General features: G+C 38.6%; 2 protein-coding genes across 3 annotated transcripts; one reads left to right on the top strand and one right to left on the bottom strand.

The window, feature by feature from the left end:
- Positions 1 to 4,448: 4,448 nt before the first annotated feature.
- LOC145782820 (uncharacterized) lies at positions 4,449 to 4,796 on the bottom strand. The gene has a single exon (XM_082594587.1). The coding sequence runs from the start codon at positions 4,794 to 4,796 to the stop codon at positions 4,449 to 4,451; it is 348 nt and encodes a 115-aa protein (XP_082450713.1).
- Positions 4,797 to 6,868: 2,072 nt separating this feature from the next.
- LOC145783045 (vesicle-associated membrane protein 7-like) lies at positions 6,869 to 18,762 on the top strand. 2 transcript variants are annotated; one of them, XM_082594812.1, is made up of 7 exons: positions 6,869 to 7,045; positions 14,575 to 14,751; positions 15,305 to 15,417; positions 15,703 to 15,770; positions 16,046 to 16,138; positions 16,653 to 16,747; positions 17,419 to 18,762. In XM_082594812.1, exons 1-6 carry the CDS (start codon positions 6,900 to 6,902, stop codon positions 16,740 to 16,742), a joined length of 687 nt encoding a protein of 228 aa, XP_082450938.1. In that variant the 5' UTR covers positions 6,869 to 6,899; the 3' UTR covers positions 16,743 to 16,747; positions 17,419 to 18,762. The 2 variants fall into 2 exon arrangements, with proteins under 2 accessions (XP_082450938.1, XP_082450937.1); XM_082594811.1 differs by having other exon boundaries at positions 16,653 to 18,762.
- The last annotated feature ends 177 nt before the right edge of the window (positions 18,763 to 18,939 follow it).

Below are 18,939 nucleotides of genomic sequence, written 5' to 3'. Positions count from 1 at the left end.
CAAGGCACTTAAAACAAACTTTAAATTAGGACTGAAGGATGTGATTGTGAAGTAAATTTCAAAAAATAAACTGAAAACGCAGTGGATATTGTACAGTACACAAAAATCAAGTAATGTCACTTTGTGTATATACTACACTAAAACTCATTTATGCAAGAAGGCCTAATAGTTAAACTGGTGAAAGTACTACCGTACTCTACTGTAGTCTGTATATATATATGATGTGAAATGCAATTTAGGAGGCTATTTACCAATTATATACAGATTCTGGATTCTAACGCATGGCTGTTTCAGAGCATGATGGCATAAATATTCCTTGCCTTCAAATCTAAAGCAAATGATGCAATAATGTGATTTCTACCACGGTAGCATCAATTTGGTATAGAAATCAGTGGATGATGCAACATCCAGTTCTTGATCTTGAAATTAATGGATGATGCAACATTCAAGCAACAACAGCCCTAGTGCATTATTTTATTGAGTTATGCAAGCATGTACTGTGAGTTAAAGGCACTTCAGTCGTAAAAAGTAGTTTTGAGGTGAAATAAGCATGAATCTACCCTTTTTTGCATCTTTTTTTAAAAAAAACCAAAAAAACCTGGGATATGTTGCACAAGATATAGTAACACACTGATAATACCGACAATTGGGCATAATTGAATTTTCTTCAGCGGCATGTTTGCAAATTGCAAACACCTTGGCCACACCCTTATTTCGTATGTCTTCATTATCATCCCCCAGCATTGCAATCAGAATATTTTCGGGGTGTGCGAAATAACCGTTTCTTGTCACCACATTCAAAGCAATTTTCCGAACGTTTTGGTCAGAAAAATTCAAAACCCGTTGAATCAAGTTGAAACAGTTAATGGATCCATGTGTTATATGCACGGCCGGATTTACCAATAGGCTAGGCAGGCTGAAGCCTAGGGCCTCAACATCCAGGGGCCTCAAAATTCGGTTCGAAGTTTGTAATTCTTTTAAAAACTTGACAAGTTTAAACCCTACCTAAAGTATATATATATCAAGCTTTTTAGAGTAGAAAATTCTGTACACAACTGGTTTGACAAACTTTCTAAGCGAAATTAGAGATGAGTTTGATCAGCAAGCAAAAGCAACTTTGCCTAATATTAACTAGTACACAGCTGTCACTAAGAGACAAAGAAATGTAGCCTACCTGACGCTTTAGGGAATGTTCAAATATTACGTAACGCCTACGAGGGGGAGGGGGGGGTTTATGCAAAGCGTTACGTTAGCGTTACATCGGGGGGGAGGGGGTTCAAGCAAAACGTTACGTAACGCTTTCGAGTACGGAATGGTAGTTTTTTGTGCTGAATTCGTAGTAAAAAAGCGTTACATGAGGGAGGGAGGGATTGCAAAAAGCGTTACGTTGGCGTTACATGGGAGAGGGGGGGGGTCAAAAATTCGGAAAAAAGGCGTTACGTAATATTTGAACGTTCCCTTAAGTGAACTCTCTTCAAAGAAAAGGTTTAAAGTAAATTCCTTTATCCCTATGCTCGACGCACTTGAAGCAAATTTAAAAAGAAGAGCTAATGTGTAAGCCTACAGTGGCATTGCAGAAATGTTCCTCTTTCTTGGTAATCTGAAAGCAACAAAGGTAGAAATTGTACGAGGCGTAGAACTTTTAACGGAAGCGTATCCGGAAGATGTTGAACCGAAACTTACTGATGAACTTCTACATTTTCATTTGTACGTGAGACAAACACAAAACCAAGGGCTTACCGGCACAGAAGAGCAATATATTTTCTTGTCTCAATGTCTCATGGAGACCTTTATGAAATTATGTGCAAGGAAAAATTAACACTGCCTTTTCTAATGTGGAAGCAATATTAAGACTGTTTCTGAGCTTAACGGTCACTAACTGCTCAGGAGAGAGATCTTTCTCAAGGCTCAAAAATAAACTGAGATCGACAATGTCTCAGAAAAGGTTGTCCGCACTGAGCATTGAGAGTGACAAACTTAAACAGATAAATTTTGATGAACTTTTGCATGATTTTGCTTTGACGAAAGCTAGAAAAATAAAGTGGTAGCCTAGTCTTACTCTGTTTGATGACTGTAACTATTTCTTATGTCCTCGTAAATAAACTTTACAATTATTGTAGCGGTTGTTTCATTAAAGGGCGGGGAAACCCAAATTCACTTTTTGCGAGTTTTTTGTTTCAGCGTGATGTCATTGTGTACAACATGCGTTTTAGCAAAAAAAAAATTAAAATTTTGTTTCCCTCGTCTCGCTAAGGCCGCTTTTGTTTGATACCCGTTTGCGAGGTCTCGCGCGCATCAAGCTGTGATTCTGTTCGCTATGACGTCACAAGGTACATATAGTTGTGGCCAAAAGTTTAAGACCAGGCTTGATTTATGACGATTTTTGCATTACTTCAAAATACTGCATCATATATTGTTTCAGTTGCATCATCTTTATGCATCATCTTATATCTGATGCAGTATTTTGAAGTAATGCAAAAATCGTCATAAATCAAGTCTGGTCTTAAACTTTTGGCCACAACTATATGTACCTTGTAACGTCATAGCGAACAGAATCACAGCTTGATGCGCAACGAGACCTCGCAAACGGGTATCAAACAAAAGCGGCCCTAGCGAGACGAGGGTAACAAAATTTGGATTTTTTTATTGCTAAAACGCATGTTGTACACAATGACATCACACTGAAACAAAAAACTCGCAAAGTTAATTTGGGTTTCCCGCCCTTTAAAGAAATAAAATTAAAAGCAAAACTGCCGTAACTAAATTTTTATTCTTATTAAAAATTTGCACCCATGAATGCGGAAAATGAAAAGAACGAAGAGCTTAATGCACTCATATTTTTAACAAGCGATGACATGTGATGTTGTATAGAGAGAAATTCTGAGTTCAAAAATAGGAAGGGGCCTCACAAATGGAATAGCCTAGGGCCTCTCATGGTATAAATCCGGCCCTGGTTATATGGTTGTTTAGCTTGATTTCAAACCAAGTCGGAAAATATACTTCAAGCCAAAAACGAACCAGAATCTCCAGGTTCAAAGGCGGTTCATCCACTGTCACATAATAACGTAAAATTCTGCATTCCAAAGTTAGCCATCTTGAATGCACAACTAGTCCAACCTCCAAATAAGCCAGATCATCATCAACGTTTCCTTCAATAATTGCCCAGCACATTTTATAAGCATAGAACTGGTCCGTACTTCAGTCATTCACAACTTCGGATGGGAGCTTTGAAAAGGCCAAAAGTGGTAGTGAGAGCTCTTTGAATTGAGTAACTGGCCACCAGGATACAGTTCCATGTAGTTATTTTCCAATTGGACCTGCAAATGTGTCTGAGCCACTTGTAGCACCATCGAGACCTGTAACACATGTTGCAAAGGCAATTCATTAGTAGCCTATGTAGCAGACATAGGCCCTACTATCCATTGAAGTGGCTTATTCAGCAACTCTTCCAGGCCTCGAATGCATCCGTTGTGTTGTCCTGTCATTGATGCAATGGCATCAGTACTAACAACTGCCAGTTTATTTTGCAATTCTGTACCTTGTAATGAATTGAATAGATGTTGAGCTATGGTTCTGCCCTTGCCATCTTCAGGAGAAAAGTGGGTGAGGTAATAACTCCCCGGCTCGCCAGCTGCAGTATAGTGTTATTCCAATTGAACAGATTTGTAGTGCTTTTCATTTGGACCTTGCACAACCGTTTGTGTTGCGTCTTTACGTCCATCAAAGTATAGACCATTGCAGAACTGCAGTTCAGCTCGATCCGATAATTGATACCTTTCACACATTCTGGCGAAATTCGGCCATTTTTTGCGATTCTGGGTTGAAAATTGAGGTGATTTAGATGAAAAGTTGGAAACATTTGATAAGTGACTAAGGTGTGAAGAATCTGTATATACTTATTGACTTGGACTCTGAGGCATGGCCAGCAGCCGGTTCGACTTCCATTTCACTTTGGGCTGCGGAAGTTGTGGCGTTCAGTTGTGCTGTTGACCGGCGTACCCCTAAAGTCAATTTTTAATGAAGTTTTAGGTCATTTGTCGGGATTTAAGAACCCCGTTTTTTTCGATTTAAACAAAAAACTTTTTTCACTCCACCCTACTATCCATGGACTAACAAAAGCTTTCATAAGTTACTTCTGACAGTTTCACATACTTGTAGAATGGAGAGGCTTTGGACCGTTGATGCTAGGCTGATTAGCGAGCTTGGCTGAGTAAAGTTTCCATAGTTGTTTGAAGTGTTGTGTGATCTATTTTGTGTGTTACGTATGTCAGCAAATGATTAAGTACTGTTGTTGACCGATTGCGTGCGAGGAAAGAATCAATTATACTTACAGCGGTAGGCATCCATTACAGGTCTCTAAGCTCTTTTATTTTTCCTGCAGCCAAAATAAAAATCCATTAAAAATTTGTTGTTGTTCTTCTTCCTGTTTTACGTCTCATTTCCTAGAATCAGGGTAGGATGGGGTCTGGCAAGCACATCCTCAGTCTCCATTCATCACGATCTAGGGGGCTAGTGTTGGTCATCCGCCACCGCTTCCTGTCATCGTTTACAGTGTCACTCCATGTCTTCCTGGGACGCCCAGGCTTCTTTGTCCTAGCTGCTGGCACATCTCGGCATTGATTTATCCATCCGCTGCTCCTTTCAACATGTCCAAACCAGCGGAGACGGTTGAATCGGAGGTCATCTTCAATCTTTCGCAAGCCCAGCCTGGCGAGTAGAGTGTCTGAGCTGGTGTACTGGTTCTCTTGCGGTCTGATGTTGCAGATCCACCGTATCGTTGCGTTGTCAATTGTCATTTCGTTTGATTCTTCCCAGTACCTCTTTTCGCACAGCCCAGCATTCACTCGAAAACAACATCACACTCCTGACACAGCTGTTGTAGACCCTGCCTTTACTGGAAAGAGAGATATCTTTGTTGGTGAGTATGGGCAGTAGTTGTTTGAATTTAGCCCAGGCTGTCTTCACCCTTGGTAGTGGAGCTGAGGACGGTACCTCCACCTGCACTGAGCATGTCACCTAAGTAACAGAAAGCGTCTACCACTTCTAACTTTCCATCATCTATTTGGATGTCAGTGATAGTTCTACCCTCTATGGGCCGGGCTTCTCCTGCACATCTTTTACACTTGAAGGATGGGTCGGGTTTCAGATCTCCTCTTAGGCCACTGCACTTTTTGTGAATCCAGAGGAGGCAAGTGTGGCATTGGATGGAGTTTGTGCCCACACCGGCCCTACACACAGCACAAGGGTAGCATCCTGAGTTTTTCAGTCGATGCAACTCCTTTCCGCTGATCATGATCTTGGTTTTGGCCATGTTGACCTTTAGGCCTTTGGCAGCCAAGCCGTCCTTCCATATCTTCAACCTTTCCACGAGCTCGTCTAGGCATTCAGAGATGATGATCAGGTCGTCAGCATAGAGGAGTTCCCAAGGACAACCCGTGCGGAAGTCACATGACAGTGCCTCGAGTACTATATTGAATAGCACAGGGCTGAGGACAGACCCCTGATGCAAACCGACTTTGACTTCGAAGTCGTCACTGTGACTGTCTCCTACACGTACTATGCATTTAGTTCGCTTGTACATACTCTGAACGAGTCTGACAATCCACTCATTCACTCCAAGCTTCCTCATGGACCACCAGAGAACCTCTCTTGGGACCCGGTCGAAAGCTTTCTCCAGATCGATAAAGGCAAAGTAGAGTTTCTTGTTTGCACCGAGAAATTTCTCCTGTAGTTGTCAGACTATGAAGGTGGCGTCGGTAGTGCCTCGTCCTGGCATGAAACCGAACTGCATCTCGTCAATGGAGACTGTGTCTCTGATGATGTTATCAGCAACCCTTTCAATCACCTTCATCACCTGGTCTAATAGCTTCAAACCTCTGTAGTTACCTCTTTGTAGGGCATCTCCTTTGCCTTTATAACAGTTGATGATGATGCTCTCCTCCCAATCTTCCGGTATTGCACCCTCTCTGATAATATCATTGGCCAGATCCATGGTGAGTTGGATTCCAGTGTCGCCGGATGCTTTGAGCATTTCAGCTGTGATGCCAGATGGGCCAGCTGCCTTTCCAGTTTTCATCTGTTTGAGTGCCTTAATGATCATGTCTTTGGTAATGTATACGGGTGGACCTTGGACAGAAGGTTCCGAGGTTAGGTTGTTGCGGTTCCAAGAGAATTCTTCATTGAGCAGCTTTTCGTAATGTTGCTTCCAAGCTAACTTCTTACCCTGGTCATCAAGAGAGAAGTTATCGTCATCATCTCTTATGCATTTCTCACCTGTGACATCTTTATTTATTTTTTTCATCTGCTTAGCTAAGCGAAAGATTTGGTCACTTTTGAGATGTTGTTTTTGAAATCGGTTAATTGATATCATGTGTTTTTACCTTCACCCAGGTAAGAACAACGCAAACAAGTCTCTGAAACATATGTGCAGTTGCATTTAAATGCACTGTATCTCAAGTAAATGTATAGCTAGTCGATGAGTTTTTATAGGTTGACATTCAGTCTTTTGCAGAACGTTTATCAGCATATTTATCGTCGGCATGAGAGATTTGTGCGTGAAGAGAAAACGTTTCACGTACGAATGCAAGTGGACAAAAGTGAAAGTACCAAAATGAAAGTGCCTTGTTTGACCACACCACTGTTTCCATCAAAACTTTTTAAAAACAAATTATTTTTTTCCACTTTAGAAATTTAGAAAGTAGCGGGTAACAGAAATACATATAAAGGAAAAACAGCGCCTATCCGTTGTGCAACTACTGCATCTGCTAGCCTACTCTTACAAATTGTGTTGATTTGTAATCCAAAGTGTCTTCAACTTTAAAAGATATCTTGTATTAAGTTAAATTTATGTTCTTTCCATCAGTTTCTGCTAACTTAACTTTTACGTTGTTAATATCAAAATGTCGATACTATATACTGTTGTTGCTCGAGGAACGACTATTTTAGCTAAATATGCATCATGTGCTGGGAATTTTCAAGAAGTCACAGAACAGATATTGGAGAAAATACCAAGCAAAGACTCAAAGATGACATATTCACATGGAAGGTAAGGCCTCATGCTCTTAGTGAAAAGATGGTAGCACTCTTAAATAGGTGTGTAGCAGCTTGAACAGGTATGACGTTGCAAGCCTAAGCAGTCGGCGGCCATCGCGGCCATGGCCGCTAAGTAGTGCTTGAATGTCCGCCAGTGCTACCTCCTCAGTCGGCCAATTTGGCCGCCAGTATCTTCTAACTAATTACCGAATTTAATTTTGCAATAGAATGATCGTGGATTAACTGTCGAAAATATCTAGTATCAAAGAGTGACGCAGAATTGGGTCAGCGCATCATAATCACCACTGTTGTATTGTGCAGAAACATTTGCTATTGTATGGAAAATATCCAGCTGTGATCACCAGCTATAAGTCTGGTTTGTAATTCCCGATGTTTATTTTAGCAAAATGTTAATCCGAAGTGCTAATTTACATCGGCTGGCAATAGCATCGATTGAGCTATAACATGACGTTCTATCATGTCTATGAGCTGAGCTATAACAAAAACACCCCTAAAAATGCATCGTGCACCCCCCAAAAACATTAGTGGCCACGGCCACCTCTAAACCTTGACCAATTTTTTTGAAACTTTACAGAAATCTTATACAGGTAAAACCTCACCACCAAAAAAAGGTAGGCACTGTAAAACCAAGTTTCAAAAATCATGGGGCGGCTGTCACACCCTAATATACATGAAAAATACATACACAATAGTAACTGTCACTTAATACATAACATCACAAGATGATTTCAAGATAAATTTGAATGGAACACTGCTCCAGTGCTTGTCAAGCCTTGCCTTGAATGCATTCAAGCTAAGTGCACTTATGACTGTTGGTGGTAAATTATTCCAGGCATTTACTACACGTACTGTGAAAAAGTTGCTTCTCAGCCTTGACATAGTTGGTGGCTTATACAATTTTAAGTTATGGCCTCTTGTATGTATCATAGGTATTTGGATTCATTTGAAATAATACAGTATAATTTACATCATAAAAACCATTTAAATATTTATACATTTGAATAATATCATGGCGAAGACGTCGGAATGCTAGAGTAGGCAAGTTTAATTTTTCTAATTAATCTTTCAAAATATGACAAATGCCTTTATCCAGGAACCAATTTGGTTGCGCGTCTTTGAACATTTTCTACTACAGCTACAGAGTACGTATATGTTGGGAACCAGATCAAATTATTGTATTCCAAAATTGGACGAATTAATGCATTAAAAAGAGTGACAAATACTGTGGTATCAAAATTAGATATAGAACGTCGAATCAGTCCTATCATACTGTTAGCTCTAGAAACCATTTTTTCTATGTGTTTTCTGAATGATAAGTCCTGATCAATAACTACACCAAGGTCCTTATAGTCACTCACAAATGTCAATTCCTTTCTTGAGTTGTCAGTATAGTCTTGAATCATGGTATATATACTTGAATGTTGGTGGGTTTTTTCCCATTCTTAAAATACAGGATACTAAGCCTTCGGCACTAAAGAGAGTAGGGAGGCCAGTTCCTTTCTCTCGGCCGCCTTTACTTCAGCAACTACACCCACCCAATTTATTACACCCTGGGTAGAAGTGAGCGGTGTTTTTCAACAACCAGCTGAAGCCGGGAGTCAAACCAGGTTTGCATAATTTGAAAGCCAACGCCTTATCCGTTGCGCCATCCCACCGCCGAATGAAAGTGTAACCCGATTTAGCAATTGTTTATTAAGATTGGTATTACAATTTTTCATAAATTCCTTGATGGGTATTTTTTTGTCTTAGGACCAATGTTACAGGTAACAAGTGTATTCTTGGATTATTGGTAGTACAACATCATAGTAATAATTCAATAGATTACATTTACCCTTGGTCATGATCTTGATCACAGTCACAGGCCACTAAGAGACAAATTGCTGCGATTGGTCAAAATAACATTATTATTAAGTGATATATACCTGATTAAACATAGTAACTTTAGCGGGTTTAGCATACTTTATTTCACACAAAATATAACATAATTAAATAAAATAAACTCAAACGTTTTCGACACGTACGTGTGTCCTCATCAGGAATTAAATCTGCAATACAACAAATCTGCAATACAACAGTGTATTGCAGATTTAATTCCTGATGAGGACACACGTACGTGTCGAAAACGTTTGAGTTTATTTTATTTAATTATGTTATATTTTGTGTGAAATAAAGTATGCTAAACCCGCTAAAGTTACTATGTTTTATTTCTCTATGGTTCAACAAAGCAAACTCTCTACCAAAGCTTTATATACCTGATTATTAAGTCATCTTTGATTGTTAGCAGTTTTAGAATTTGTGCATATAAGATGGTGAGCTTGCACCCACAGTCCCACATCTTCAATAGGGTGGAGTGAAAAAAGTTTTTTGTTTAAATAAAAAAAAACGGGGTTCTTAAATCCCGACAAATGACCTAAAACTTCATTAAAAATTGACTTTAGGGGGTTGCCCCCATTTTCCAGCCGGCAACCCCCCAATTTCTGCGCGTGAGGGGGTAAAATTGCCCATCTCGGCAACCACTGGTCGTAGAGTCATGATATATAGCTCAAACGCTGCGAAAACATCATGTTTCTATCTGTCCTAAGAAGAAAGTTTTCTCTATTGTGAATACAAAACGAGTTATAGCCAAAAAACAATAAAGCTACTATTTTTTTTTCAAATTTTGGCGTTATACACTACAGCTTGCAACATACAGTGCAGTTATTTACTCTCAATAAGCTAATGTGTTATTGATAAGTTAATGTTTTATTTTTAACAGATTCGTTTGATCACTTTGCATTTTAACCCTAAGAAGGTTGGGTTCCTGGAGTCTTGCTCAGTTTGGGAGGGGGGGGGGCTGTCGAGTGTCGATTCTTCTTATGCTTTAGGAGTGATATCTCTGTTATTTTTTAAGGCACGGTTTCAAAATTTGGGATTCACTTTGTAAAATTATTCACGCTGAGCATATCCGAAAATTAAAATTATGTGAATTTTAGAACTGCTCATATACGTTGAAATGTTGAGGTGACTTATGACTGTAATTGTAGCGTGAGTTTACACATTATTTTTTGGTAAAGTAATGAACATGCATTGCAATGTTGTGATTAATTTTTTTTTACATAATTTTACATACAGCCAATTCCCTTCACGCTGTGAAATAATTAGGCTTAACGAGACATGGGCCAAATTAATTACTTTCATCCAGCTGGTGGGAAAATTTTGAACAATAGAATATGAAATATTTCAGGATGTGCTGAGAAATACCTTATATCTCTCAATTTATAACCTTTATTTGCTCAAAATTTCAGCTCAATAGAGGTGCATAAAAGTTAGGAAAAGTCAAGAAATCTCGTAGTCGCAGCCTCAGTGGTTTTAGAGATACAACTGTTGATCCAAAAAAGTTGAATTGACAGTCCCGCCCGCAACCTTCAAAGGGTTAAATAAGTCGTTTTAATTCAATTGACATACCTATTCAATTTTTTTTTGTGACTATTGTGCCATCAGAAGGCCTGAATTGTCATTTTAAAAACAGAGCATTTTAGGATTAGCAAAGCTCACACTTGAAATATTTCAACTGAGGAATTACAAATCAACAAAATTATGAAAAAACGTAAGTTTGGGGGCGACTGGGAAATGAGTTTACCACTCTTCGAGTCTCCAGCCACCCAAATATATGTCAAACACAATCTGCCTCCAGCCGTAATCAAACTCGTGCTTTGCCGCTGCAGTATTGAAAACCACGAGCAGTTCCGCTCGGCCATGTCGTTAACATGTCACACCAGGCAAAGCAACTTTTTTTTGCAAAATGAATATGAGTTCTTTGAAGTTCATCACCAAACACTTGTGATATTTTTGCACTGCTGCAATTAACATCATGCTTAATGTGAGTGCTTCATTGTGATGTTTTGAACCGATGTTAAAAGGACTGTGTTGTGAATATTTTTGTATCATGGGCCCAATCTTCGGTATTATCAGTGTGTTACTATATCTTGTGCAACATATCAGATTTTTTTTTCAAAAAACTTATGACAGACCACAATTTGTCAGAAAAAATGCTGAACTTTAACAAAAATGTGTGTATATTTTGTTTTTTTGGCTATAACTCGTTTTGTATTGTAAATAGAGCAAACTTTCTTCTTAGGACAGATAGAAACATGATGTTTTCGCAGCTTTTGAGCTATATATCATGACTCTACGACCAGTGGTTGCCGAGATGGGCAATTTTACCCCCTCACACGCAAAAATTGGGGGGTTGCCGGCTGGAAAATGGGGGCAACCCCCTAAAGTCAATTTTTAATGAAGTTTTAGGTCATTTGTCGGGATTTAAGAACCCCGTTTTTTTCGATTTAAACAAAAAACTTTTTTCACTCCACCCTAATCTTCAACTCTGGGCGGAAGCTACTATCACCTCCGTCCTCTGGCCTGGAGCCGAAATTGAGAAAAATAAGCAGAGTTTGTGTGGAACCGGAGTTTGTTCCATCACTAGTTTTATTGTGTATCATATATATATATTTGTAACCCGATTTTTTTTTGTGCTGGTGCTTTTTGTATTTAATTTCCGGTTAGAAACAATTATTTATGAAACATATATGTAATAGGAATACGGCACTTCAACTTATCATGAATTCAAACTCATCAATGTATAGTAAGGCAATTGAAGAAGACCCGTAGGCTGTCAGCAAATCATTCATAGTTTATTGTGATTATGATAAGGCTGTGCAAATTGTATTTGTTCAGCTATTCAACATTCATCCTTGAGCACTTTCTATAACTTATTATGTAGGCTTTTTTGATCTAATAATAATTTATAAAATTGAATTATATTAGTTTATGTTATTCATATATTGGGTGTCCGACAAATTGTTCGTAAAGCAATTGTTCGTGAGCAATTGTTCGTAAAATTAATTCTTCGTGAAACAATTCTTCCTAAAGCATTTTTTCGTGCATGCAGTTAAAATTTGATGTATATATACGAAGAAATGCTTTACGAAGAATTGTTTTACAGAATTCATTTTACGAAAAACAGTTTACGAACAATTGTTTTACGAACAATTGCTTACGAACAATTTGCCTATAACCATTAGGGTGTTTTTAGCGTAATACGCAAAATTCTAACCATTGTTAATATTAATGTACAGGGTGGTGTTCATTTCCTTTCAGTAAAAAAATCCTTTTGGCAAATTTTTGTTGAAATCCGTCGACATTTACTACTTGCGCAAGGAAGCTAAAGTTTAGGTTGTTTAGCCTATAATTTAGCAGCGGAATATAAGCAATTACCGGTACTTGTAGGCTACGTCACTTCACAGAACAAATAAAGCATTGTTACGTCACAATTGCAACACCTCGTAAAACTACAAAAATTACACTGTCAAGTCTGTTGTGCTGTTGCATTTATTTCAGTTTGCTTTTGCCTATTTGGAGTCGAGCACGAATTCCAACACGCCATCAAAACCATGTGATTAATCAGGTGAAAAAATTACACCAGAAATGGCAAAAAATCTATCAAATCGTAAGAGTGCGCTTGAGTTAATCAAACGGACAGACTTTAAGAAATCATTGGATCACCTATTCGATATAGCACACAGTAATGCTTTGGAAATGAGCAACATAGAAGATCGCCAGTTCCTTCTTGCCCAGAGAGAAGAGGGACGCCTAGGTTCCATGGTTGGCGTTGATATGGTTCTATGCAGGAGAGACGAGCGAGTGAGGAATAGAGCATTAAAGGAGGGAGAACGAGTTGAGGCGGAAGCAGTTCGTGTTGCCGAATCTACTAATTTAACCATACTGGAATCCAATGGTTCAGAAATGTATACTCAGCAAGAAGATAATCTCGACAAGTCTGGAGATGGGCGTCATCCATTAGCTGGTGGATCGACGTGCTCCGAACAGCCTGGGTCCAGTGCTGCAAGCTGTCTGCCGAAATTCCGACGAGGTAAAATTGCTGTAGTAACCCTCGAGATAGCAGCAGCATTGGACAGGACCAATTCTACCTCGAGGAAGGCCGTTCATATTTTAAATGCACTGGCGGTGTCCAAGCAATTGCTCCATCCAACCCGTGATCTGATGATTAGCCCAAGTTCAATTCACAAAGCTCGCCAGATCTATCGCCAAAAGCTGGCGGACGAAATTAGGGAGGCTTTTGACCCTTGCACCCCACTGACCATACATTGGGATGGGAAGATCATGGGTGATTATGAGCAATACAATCACATCAAAGTAGACCGTTTGCCAATTTTAGTGTCTGGCAAAGACGTTACCAAACTTCTGGCTGTACCAAAACTAGAATCGGGAAATCAATCGTCGAAGCTGAAACAGTGGTCTCCGAAATATATAGTTGGGGCATAGCGGATCTTGTACGTGCAATGTGTTTCGACACAACCAGTGTCAATACTGGCTGGCAGAACTTAGTTTGTGTTTTGATCGAAGCTTCTCTCAAGAAACAATTCTTGAATTTAGCCTGTCAACATCACATTATTATTAGATTCTGGACCGCTACACGGCTGACTGACACAATGTATTGCCCCCCCCCCCCTAATAAGCTTTCTAAATACGCCACTGCTTCTGATCATCTCGGTTATGGGTGAAACACGGTGTAAAGGTTGTTAGAGGAATAGTTGCTTTGTTGCTATATTTGCTTTGTTATCCTATAAACGTGCCTGAAATGCGTGCATATTAAAAGCACTGAATAAAGCTGGTTATTTGGTTGCGTGTTGTAAAGTTGCTTGTTTTATTGATTTTGCGAATTTTTCAACCTCTTTGCGCAAGTTGTAAATGTTGAAATAATTTCTTGAAATTTGAAAGACATTGTTTTCTTACCAATTGTAACAACCTGGTGCCCTGTACAAATCAAACTTACGATATGAGAAAATTAAAAACACCCTAATAACCATATACTGTCAGTGATGTACGCGCATACAAAAAATATATTGACGCCGTCAGCGTAAACGCAAACGTTCGAAAAACCATACGCCGTATGCGTCAACGTAACTAAAAAAAGTTGTCAGCGTCAGCGCATACACTAGCGTAAACTAATTTTGTTTGCTAGGTGCCAAACATTCACACGGTATAAACCACTCGAAACAAACAAGTTTTATTTTGAATTTCCACGAAGAAACACAAGCATCTGAAAGTGTTCATCTGACATTTTGCTGTGTTTTGGTTCCAATATGTCTTTGCCCATTGAAAACATTTTTTCAACTGCAGCGCTGGAAGGTATTGGCGTGTAGTAGCGAAAAAAATACATTAAAAAGTATGCGTTGATGCTGTGCACAAAAAAAACGCGAAAACTTTACGGCGTAGCCTCAAGCGCAAACTATCCAAAAAATGTGGCCGCAAGCGTTAGCGTAAACAAAAAGTCTACGCCGCAAGTATGCGGCGTAAAATTTGCGGCGTATACGTACATCTCTGTATATTGTTATGTGTCGGTCGGTATATCAGTTATTACAGTATAGTACCTATGATTTTTTTATTTTAACCTATTATTATATATACTTGAAACATTGCAAGGAAACTTTGAATCAATATGTCACACATTTTATTTTTTAGCTTTTTATTTCACTACATCTGTGAAGATCACATTGTATACTTGGCGATCACAGAAGATGATTTTGAGAGATCTAGAGCATTTCGATATCTTTCTGATATTAAAAGAAAATTTCAAATCTCGTACGGCAAGAATGCCAGAACTGCTTTGCCTTATTCAATGGACACTGAATTTTCATCGTATGTAGATGTAGAAAATTAAATTGGTTTTTTTATTTTTTGATGTATTTTTTTCAAGTTACTACATTTACGCTACCATTAAATATAGCAGTTTTATGCAATGCTTATATTTTACTGCGTTTGTTCTCACATACAACAAACGAATTTAGCCATAAAACATGTTTGCTTCTTACTTACGTACTTTACTGTAAATGTAGTCACTAACTTTTCGATGTTTAGTAGCCTAGTTGTTTTGCTAATTTCGTATTTTTATAGTATTGCAATAAGTTGACCTAATGATGTTTAATACCTTTCAGATAAATGAAAAGTAAATTCTGGCATTAGGATATGCTATTTCGACTAGTTGTACACTAATTTTGGCTAAACAATGCATATCATACAGTTGAGTATATCGGATTGCGATTATATTGTGAGCTATATTCCTTTCAATGTTTAAATGCAGTAAACAATATACATGACCACAAGAGCAATCTGGGAAGGTTCTATGAGTACTGAGTAGGCTATTGATGTTTTGGATTTACTGTTTGTTTTGACAGTGTTGTGTTGTTAACAGTGTGCTGATGGCGCAGATGAGACGGTATAGCACAACTGAAGATGAGTTCAGTAAAATACACCAAACACAAGAGCAACTTGATGAGCTCAAGGATATTATGGTGAAGAATGTAGGTATGTGGACATTCGTTCGGTGAACAAACGCTTATGTCATGAATTTGTGTGATCTTCATTTCATGGTATAAGTGTGTAATCACAATTGCAATATGTTTGTCAAAACCAAAGAAATATTTAAATCAAGTTTTCTCCTGTATTCGCTGTACTATATACAAGTAAAGTAGCCGCATGGAAATAACACCATTGTGAAAAAATGTCGTGTACAGTTTACTTCTTTTATAATGATTCTACAGAGTTTTTTTATTGTTGCACTCCTACAATGTGTTTCTATACGTTGTGCAGACAGTATTGCTGCTAGAGGAGAGAATTTGAATCTTCTTGTTGATAAAACTGAAGATCTGTCAGAATCAGTAAGTTCATGAATAAGTTTTTGTCTTACAGATTACTTCATTGATTTGTTATATAAACCTTTATTGATGACGCAATGATATGCAACATATAGCGTACATAAACTGATAAAGTTGTTTAGGCCTATTGTTAACTTCTTTGCATTTTTAAAATTCAAATAAAACTGCTAACTGTGGGAGTCAAGGCGAGAGTCCGTTGTCTGATTTTTATTGGATTGTATTTGAATTGACACTACTGCAGTATGTTTGGTGTAATTCTGTAATTGTCATCACCACAGTCAACCACTTTCAAGAAGCAAAGTACAAACCTAGCCAGGAAGTTGCGATGCAAGAACATTAAACTGACTATCCTTCTTGCTGTTCTCGCCATAGTAAGTCAACAATCTGTTACCTTTCATAGTTACTAGTAGCAACATGTTAGAGAAATACGAAAGGTGTGGAGACTGGCCAAACCTGCTCGGTTGAGTTGGTTCTAGCATTTTTCGAGGAAATATTCCGGAAGTGCTAACTTTTTCTTTCACGGCTCTGAGAAATACTTAAATTTAGTTTGTTTATTATCAAGAGTTAAGGGGTGTGGTGATTTGTAAAACCATTAAGGCCTCGATCAAACAAAAATGGAAGATGTCATACTCGATTCCCGCCCAAGACACTTGGATATGCACCATTGATGTTCCCAAACAAGGGTGAAACTTGAGTATGGTGTCTTCCATTTTCGTTTGATCGGGTCCTCAATGTGAAGATTAAATTATTATTTGTCAGCTGATCTTCAAAGTTGGTGTCGAATGTGTGGAATTCCATCACGCCAAATCTACCTGAACCGCTGTCGTAGTGGATAGGAATAGGCCAGGCCCATCATTTTACTAACGATATTTTGACGATTTTTAGGTTATTCTCTACGCAATCGTGTCGGCTGCCTGCGGGGGACTTAGTTGGCCGAATTGTGTTCACAAGAATGGAAACAAGACGATGCCATGACTAATGTGATACATGCTTTCATATTTTATTGCTCTTTTTCTTTTGCTGTGTTGAGCGTGAAGTCAAGATCTGGAAACATGTGATGGATTAAATCCAATTTACTTATGTCGACGTTTGTTTGACGTTGAACTTGCGTAAAAACGTGGAAAGAGTAGATGTCATTCCTGAGCTAATTTCCTGAGACTTTATTTTGTTGATATTCTGTTTCTTTCTCTGAAGATCAAAGAAGGTTTTGATAGTACACTTTCCAAAAGACACTTCGTTCTTGTTGTGATGAAATCATTTAAGATTGGCTCAAAAATAGATTCTTACGACACAGCGTAAACCAGGGGTCGACAATCTACGGCCCGCCAAGGAAAATCATCCGGCCCGCAGCCCCTTTACAAATTATAGTATTATATGACAAATTTCCCGTCTAGTGCTATATTATATTATAATCGAATGGAAGAACAATATTGAAGCCGATATTTTGAAGGCATTACGTCAACGCCTTGAAGTCATGTGTCCCAATCTATCAAAACTGGTATTGGTAGGCTACGTCCCGCCGAGGCCATGTAAATTTTGGTTTTGGCCCGCCGTTAGAAAAAGGTTGCTGGCCCTTGGTGTAAACAATTTCACTTTTCCCTTGTGCATTCAACACCGTGTGTAAATTACAAACTCTATCAATCATGTTTAGGTAACTACGGATGATGCAAGGGAGGCAGTTTTTCGGGTAGAGGCATATATACCACCACTCGATATATTGTTCAGGGGATTTTGCAATGAGACGATTTATTGGTTGTATTACATTGATACACACATGGCTGTGACCGCGACAACTTGTATTGGTTTTGATCAATAGGCCGAGTTTATCCATTCGCATTACAGATGTTATGTGATTTACCAGTGTTGTTGCAATTTGTGATGTCAGTTTTTTTCGTCTGTTTCAGTGCTGTGTTTGAATTGGTCGATAGTGGTTGTCCATTCTGTTGGCAATGTTTCGTAGAGTATTTAATCGTTTAAACACTTCTGACCTATTAAAAAAACATTAAAATACTTATAAATTGTTCATCAATAGAAAACATTACGATAGATATTTAATCTTATTTAACCGAATCAAACACGAAATACACCCAACGTTACAGACCAGTCCGCCCCGTTAGCTCAGTGGTTACGCGCCTAGCTCAAATTCATACGACACTGGTTCGACTCTCGAGGTGTGCGCTTGAGCAACGCATTTCATGACTGCTCTCCATTCAGCGGCACCTAGTGAATGGAATAATTCTCCGGTTACAACACTTCAACTATGGGAAAATTTCACTCTGTCAATCTTGGTAACCGGCCCTGCGTCAAGAGCCTCTACAAGTATGCGAAACTACCAGGAATAACCTATCAAGGCTTTGTCAGTCCGAGGATAAATATTCAAAACCAACCAGACCACTAGAACATACCGTACTGCGTGAATGTATTTAGCTATCCATTCTTAGAAAAGTGTTTACAAGAATGCTAACCGCTGCGATGCCTGTACCATGCTTTGATTCTATCCGATGCTTTTGTCTTTTTCCACATAGCTATTGGGGTAGTTTTAAACGTCGAATCCTCATATCTGTTTGAAAGACGTTTCATAACGCATCAATTGCATTGACAATGTAAAGTTTGTGTTTGCAACATTTTTCACTTTGCTCTTGTTTGCATTGAACTGGCGTGAAATTTTTCAATATCTCATCCTGACGTTTGTGATAACCAGACAGCAATCGCTTTGTTTTCACTGTAGCCTACTTAAAGCTAATAGCTTGTTAATTATGTTATTTCTCATTGTGATGTTATTTGTGATGGAAAAGGAATATTTCCGGCAGAGAGCCCCTAAAATCGGTATTTATTGTGACGTCAATGGAAGTTTCGATGCCAAGCTGAAGGTTGAAACCTCTCGCGTTAAACGTTTGTCTATTACAGTATGTGAGTCTTATTGTGCAACTATAATAAAGGTCCATTGTTTTATTTCAGTGTAACACTTCTGTAGTGAATTGGGAAACTTCGTTGTTAAAGGAGGCTTCTGTCCACAGACGCAGTGTCACAGCTCGTCAAATTGGTCGTTGCGAAATTCAACCTTTCAAAAAAATAAAGTAAACAATATCACACCAAGTCAGAAAAATCAATTTATTATAATAGGCCTATAGAGCTTTCGCCACACAATTTTGGCTTCTTCAGTATTATCTTT

Source organism: Aplidium turbinatum, chromosome 14 (assembly GCF_918807975.1).
Source record: "Aplidium turbinatum chromosome 14, kaAplTurb1.1, whole genome shotgun sequence".
Lineage (NCBI taxonomy): Eukaryota > Metazoa > Chordata > Ascidiacea > Aplousobranchia > Polyclinidae > Aplidium > Aplidium turbinatum.
The sequence above is the reverse complement of the archived record's forward strand: the minus strand, read 5'-3'. Positions and strand labels throughout refer to the sequence as shown.

Bases quoted from the DNA above. Each gene is read 5' to 3' on its own strand.
- LOC145782820 (XM_082594587.1), bottom strand. From the start codon at position 4,796: ATGACAATTGACAACGCAACGATACGGTGGATCTGCAACATCAGACCG.
- LOC145783045 (XM_082594812.1), top strand. From the start codon at position 6,900: ATGTCGATACTATATACTGTTGTTGCTCGAGGAACGACTATTTTAGCT. The intron at 14,752-15,304 runs GTATGTAGATGT...TGTTGTTAACAG, and splicing joins ATGGACACTGAATTTTCATC to TGTGCTGATGGCGCAGATGA. The intron at 15,418-15,702 runs GTATGTGGACAT...TACGTTGTGCAG, and splicing joins TATTATGGTGAAGAATGTAG to ACAGTATTGCTGCTAGAGGA.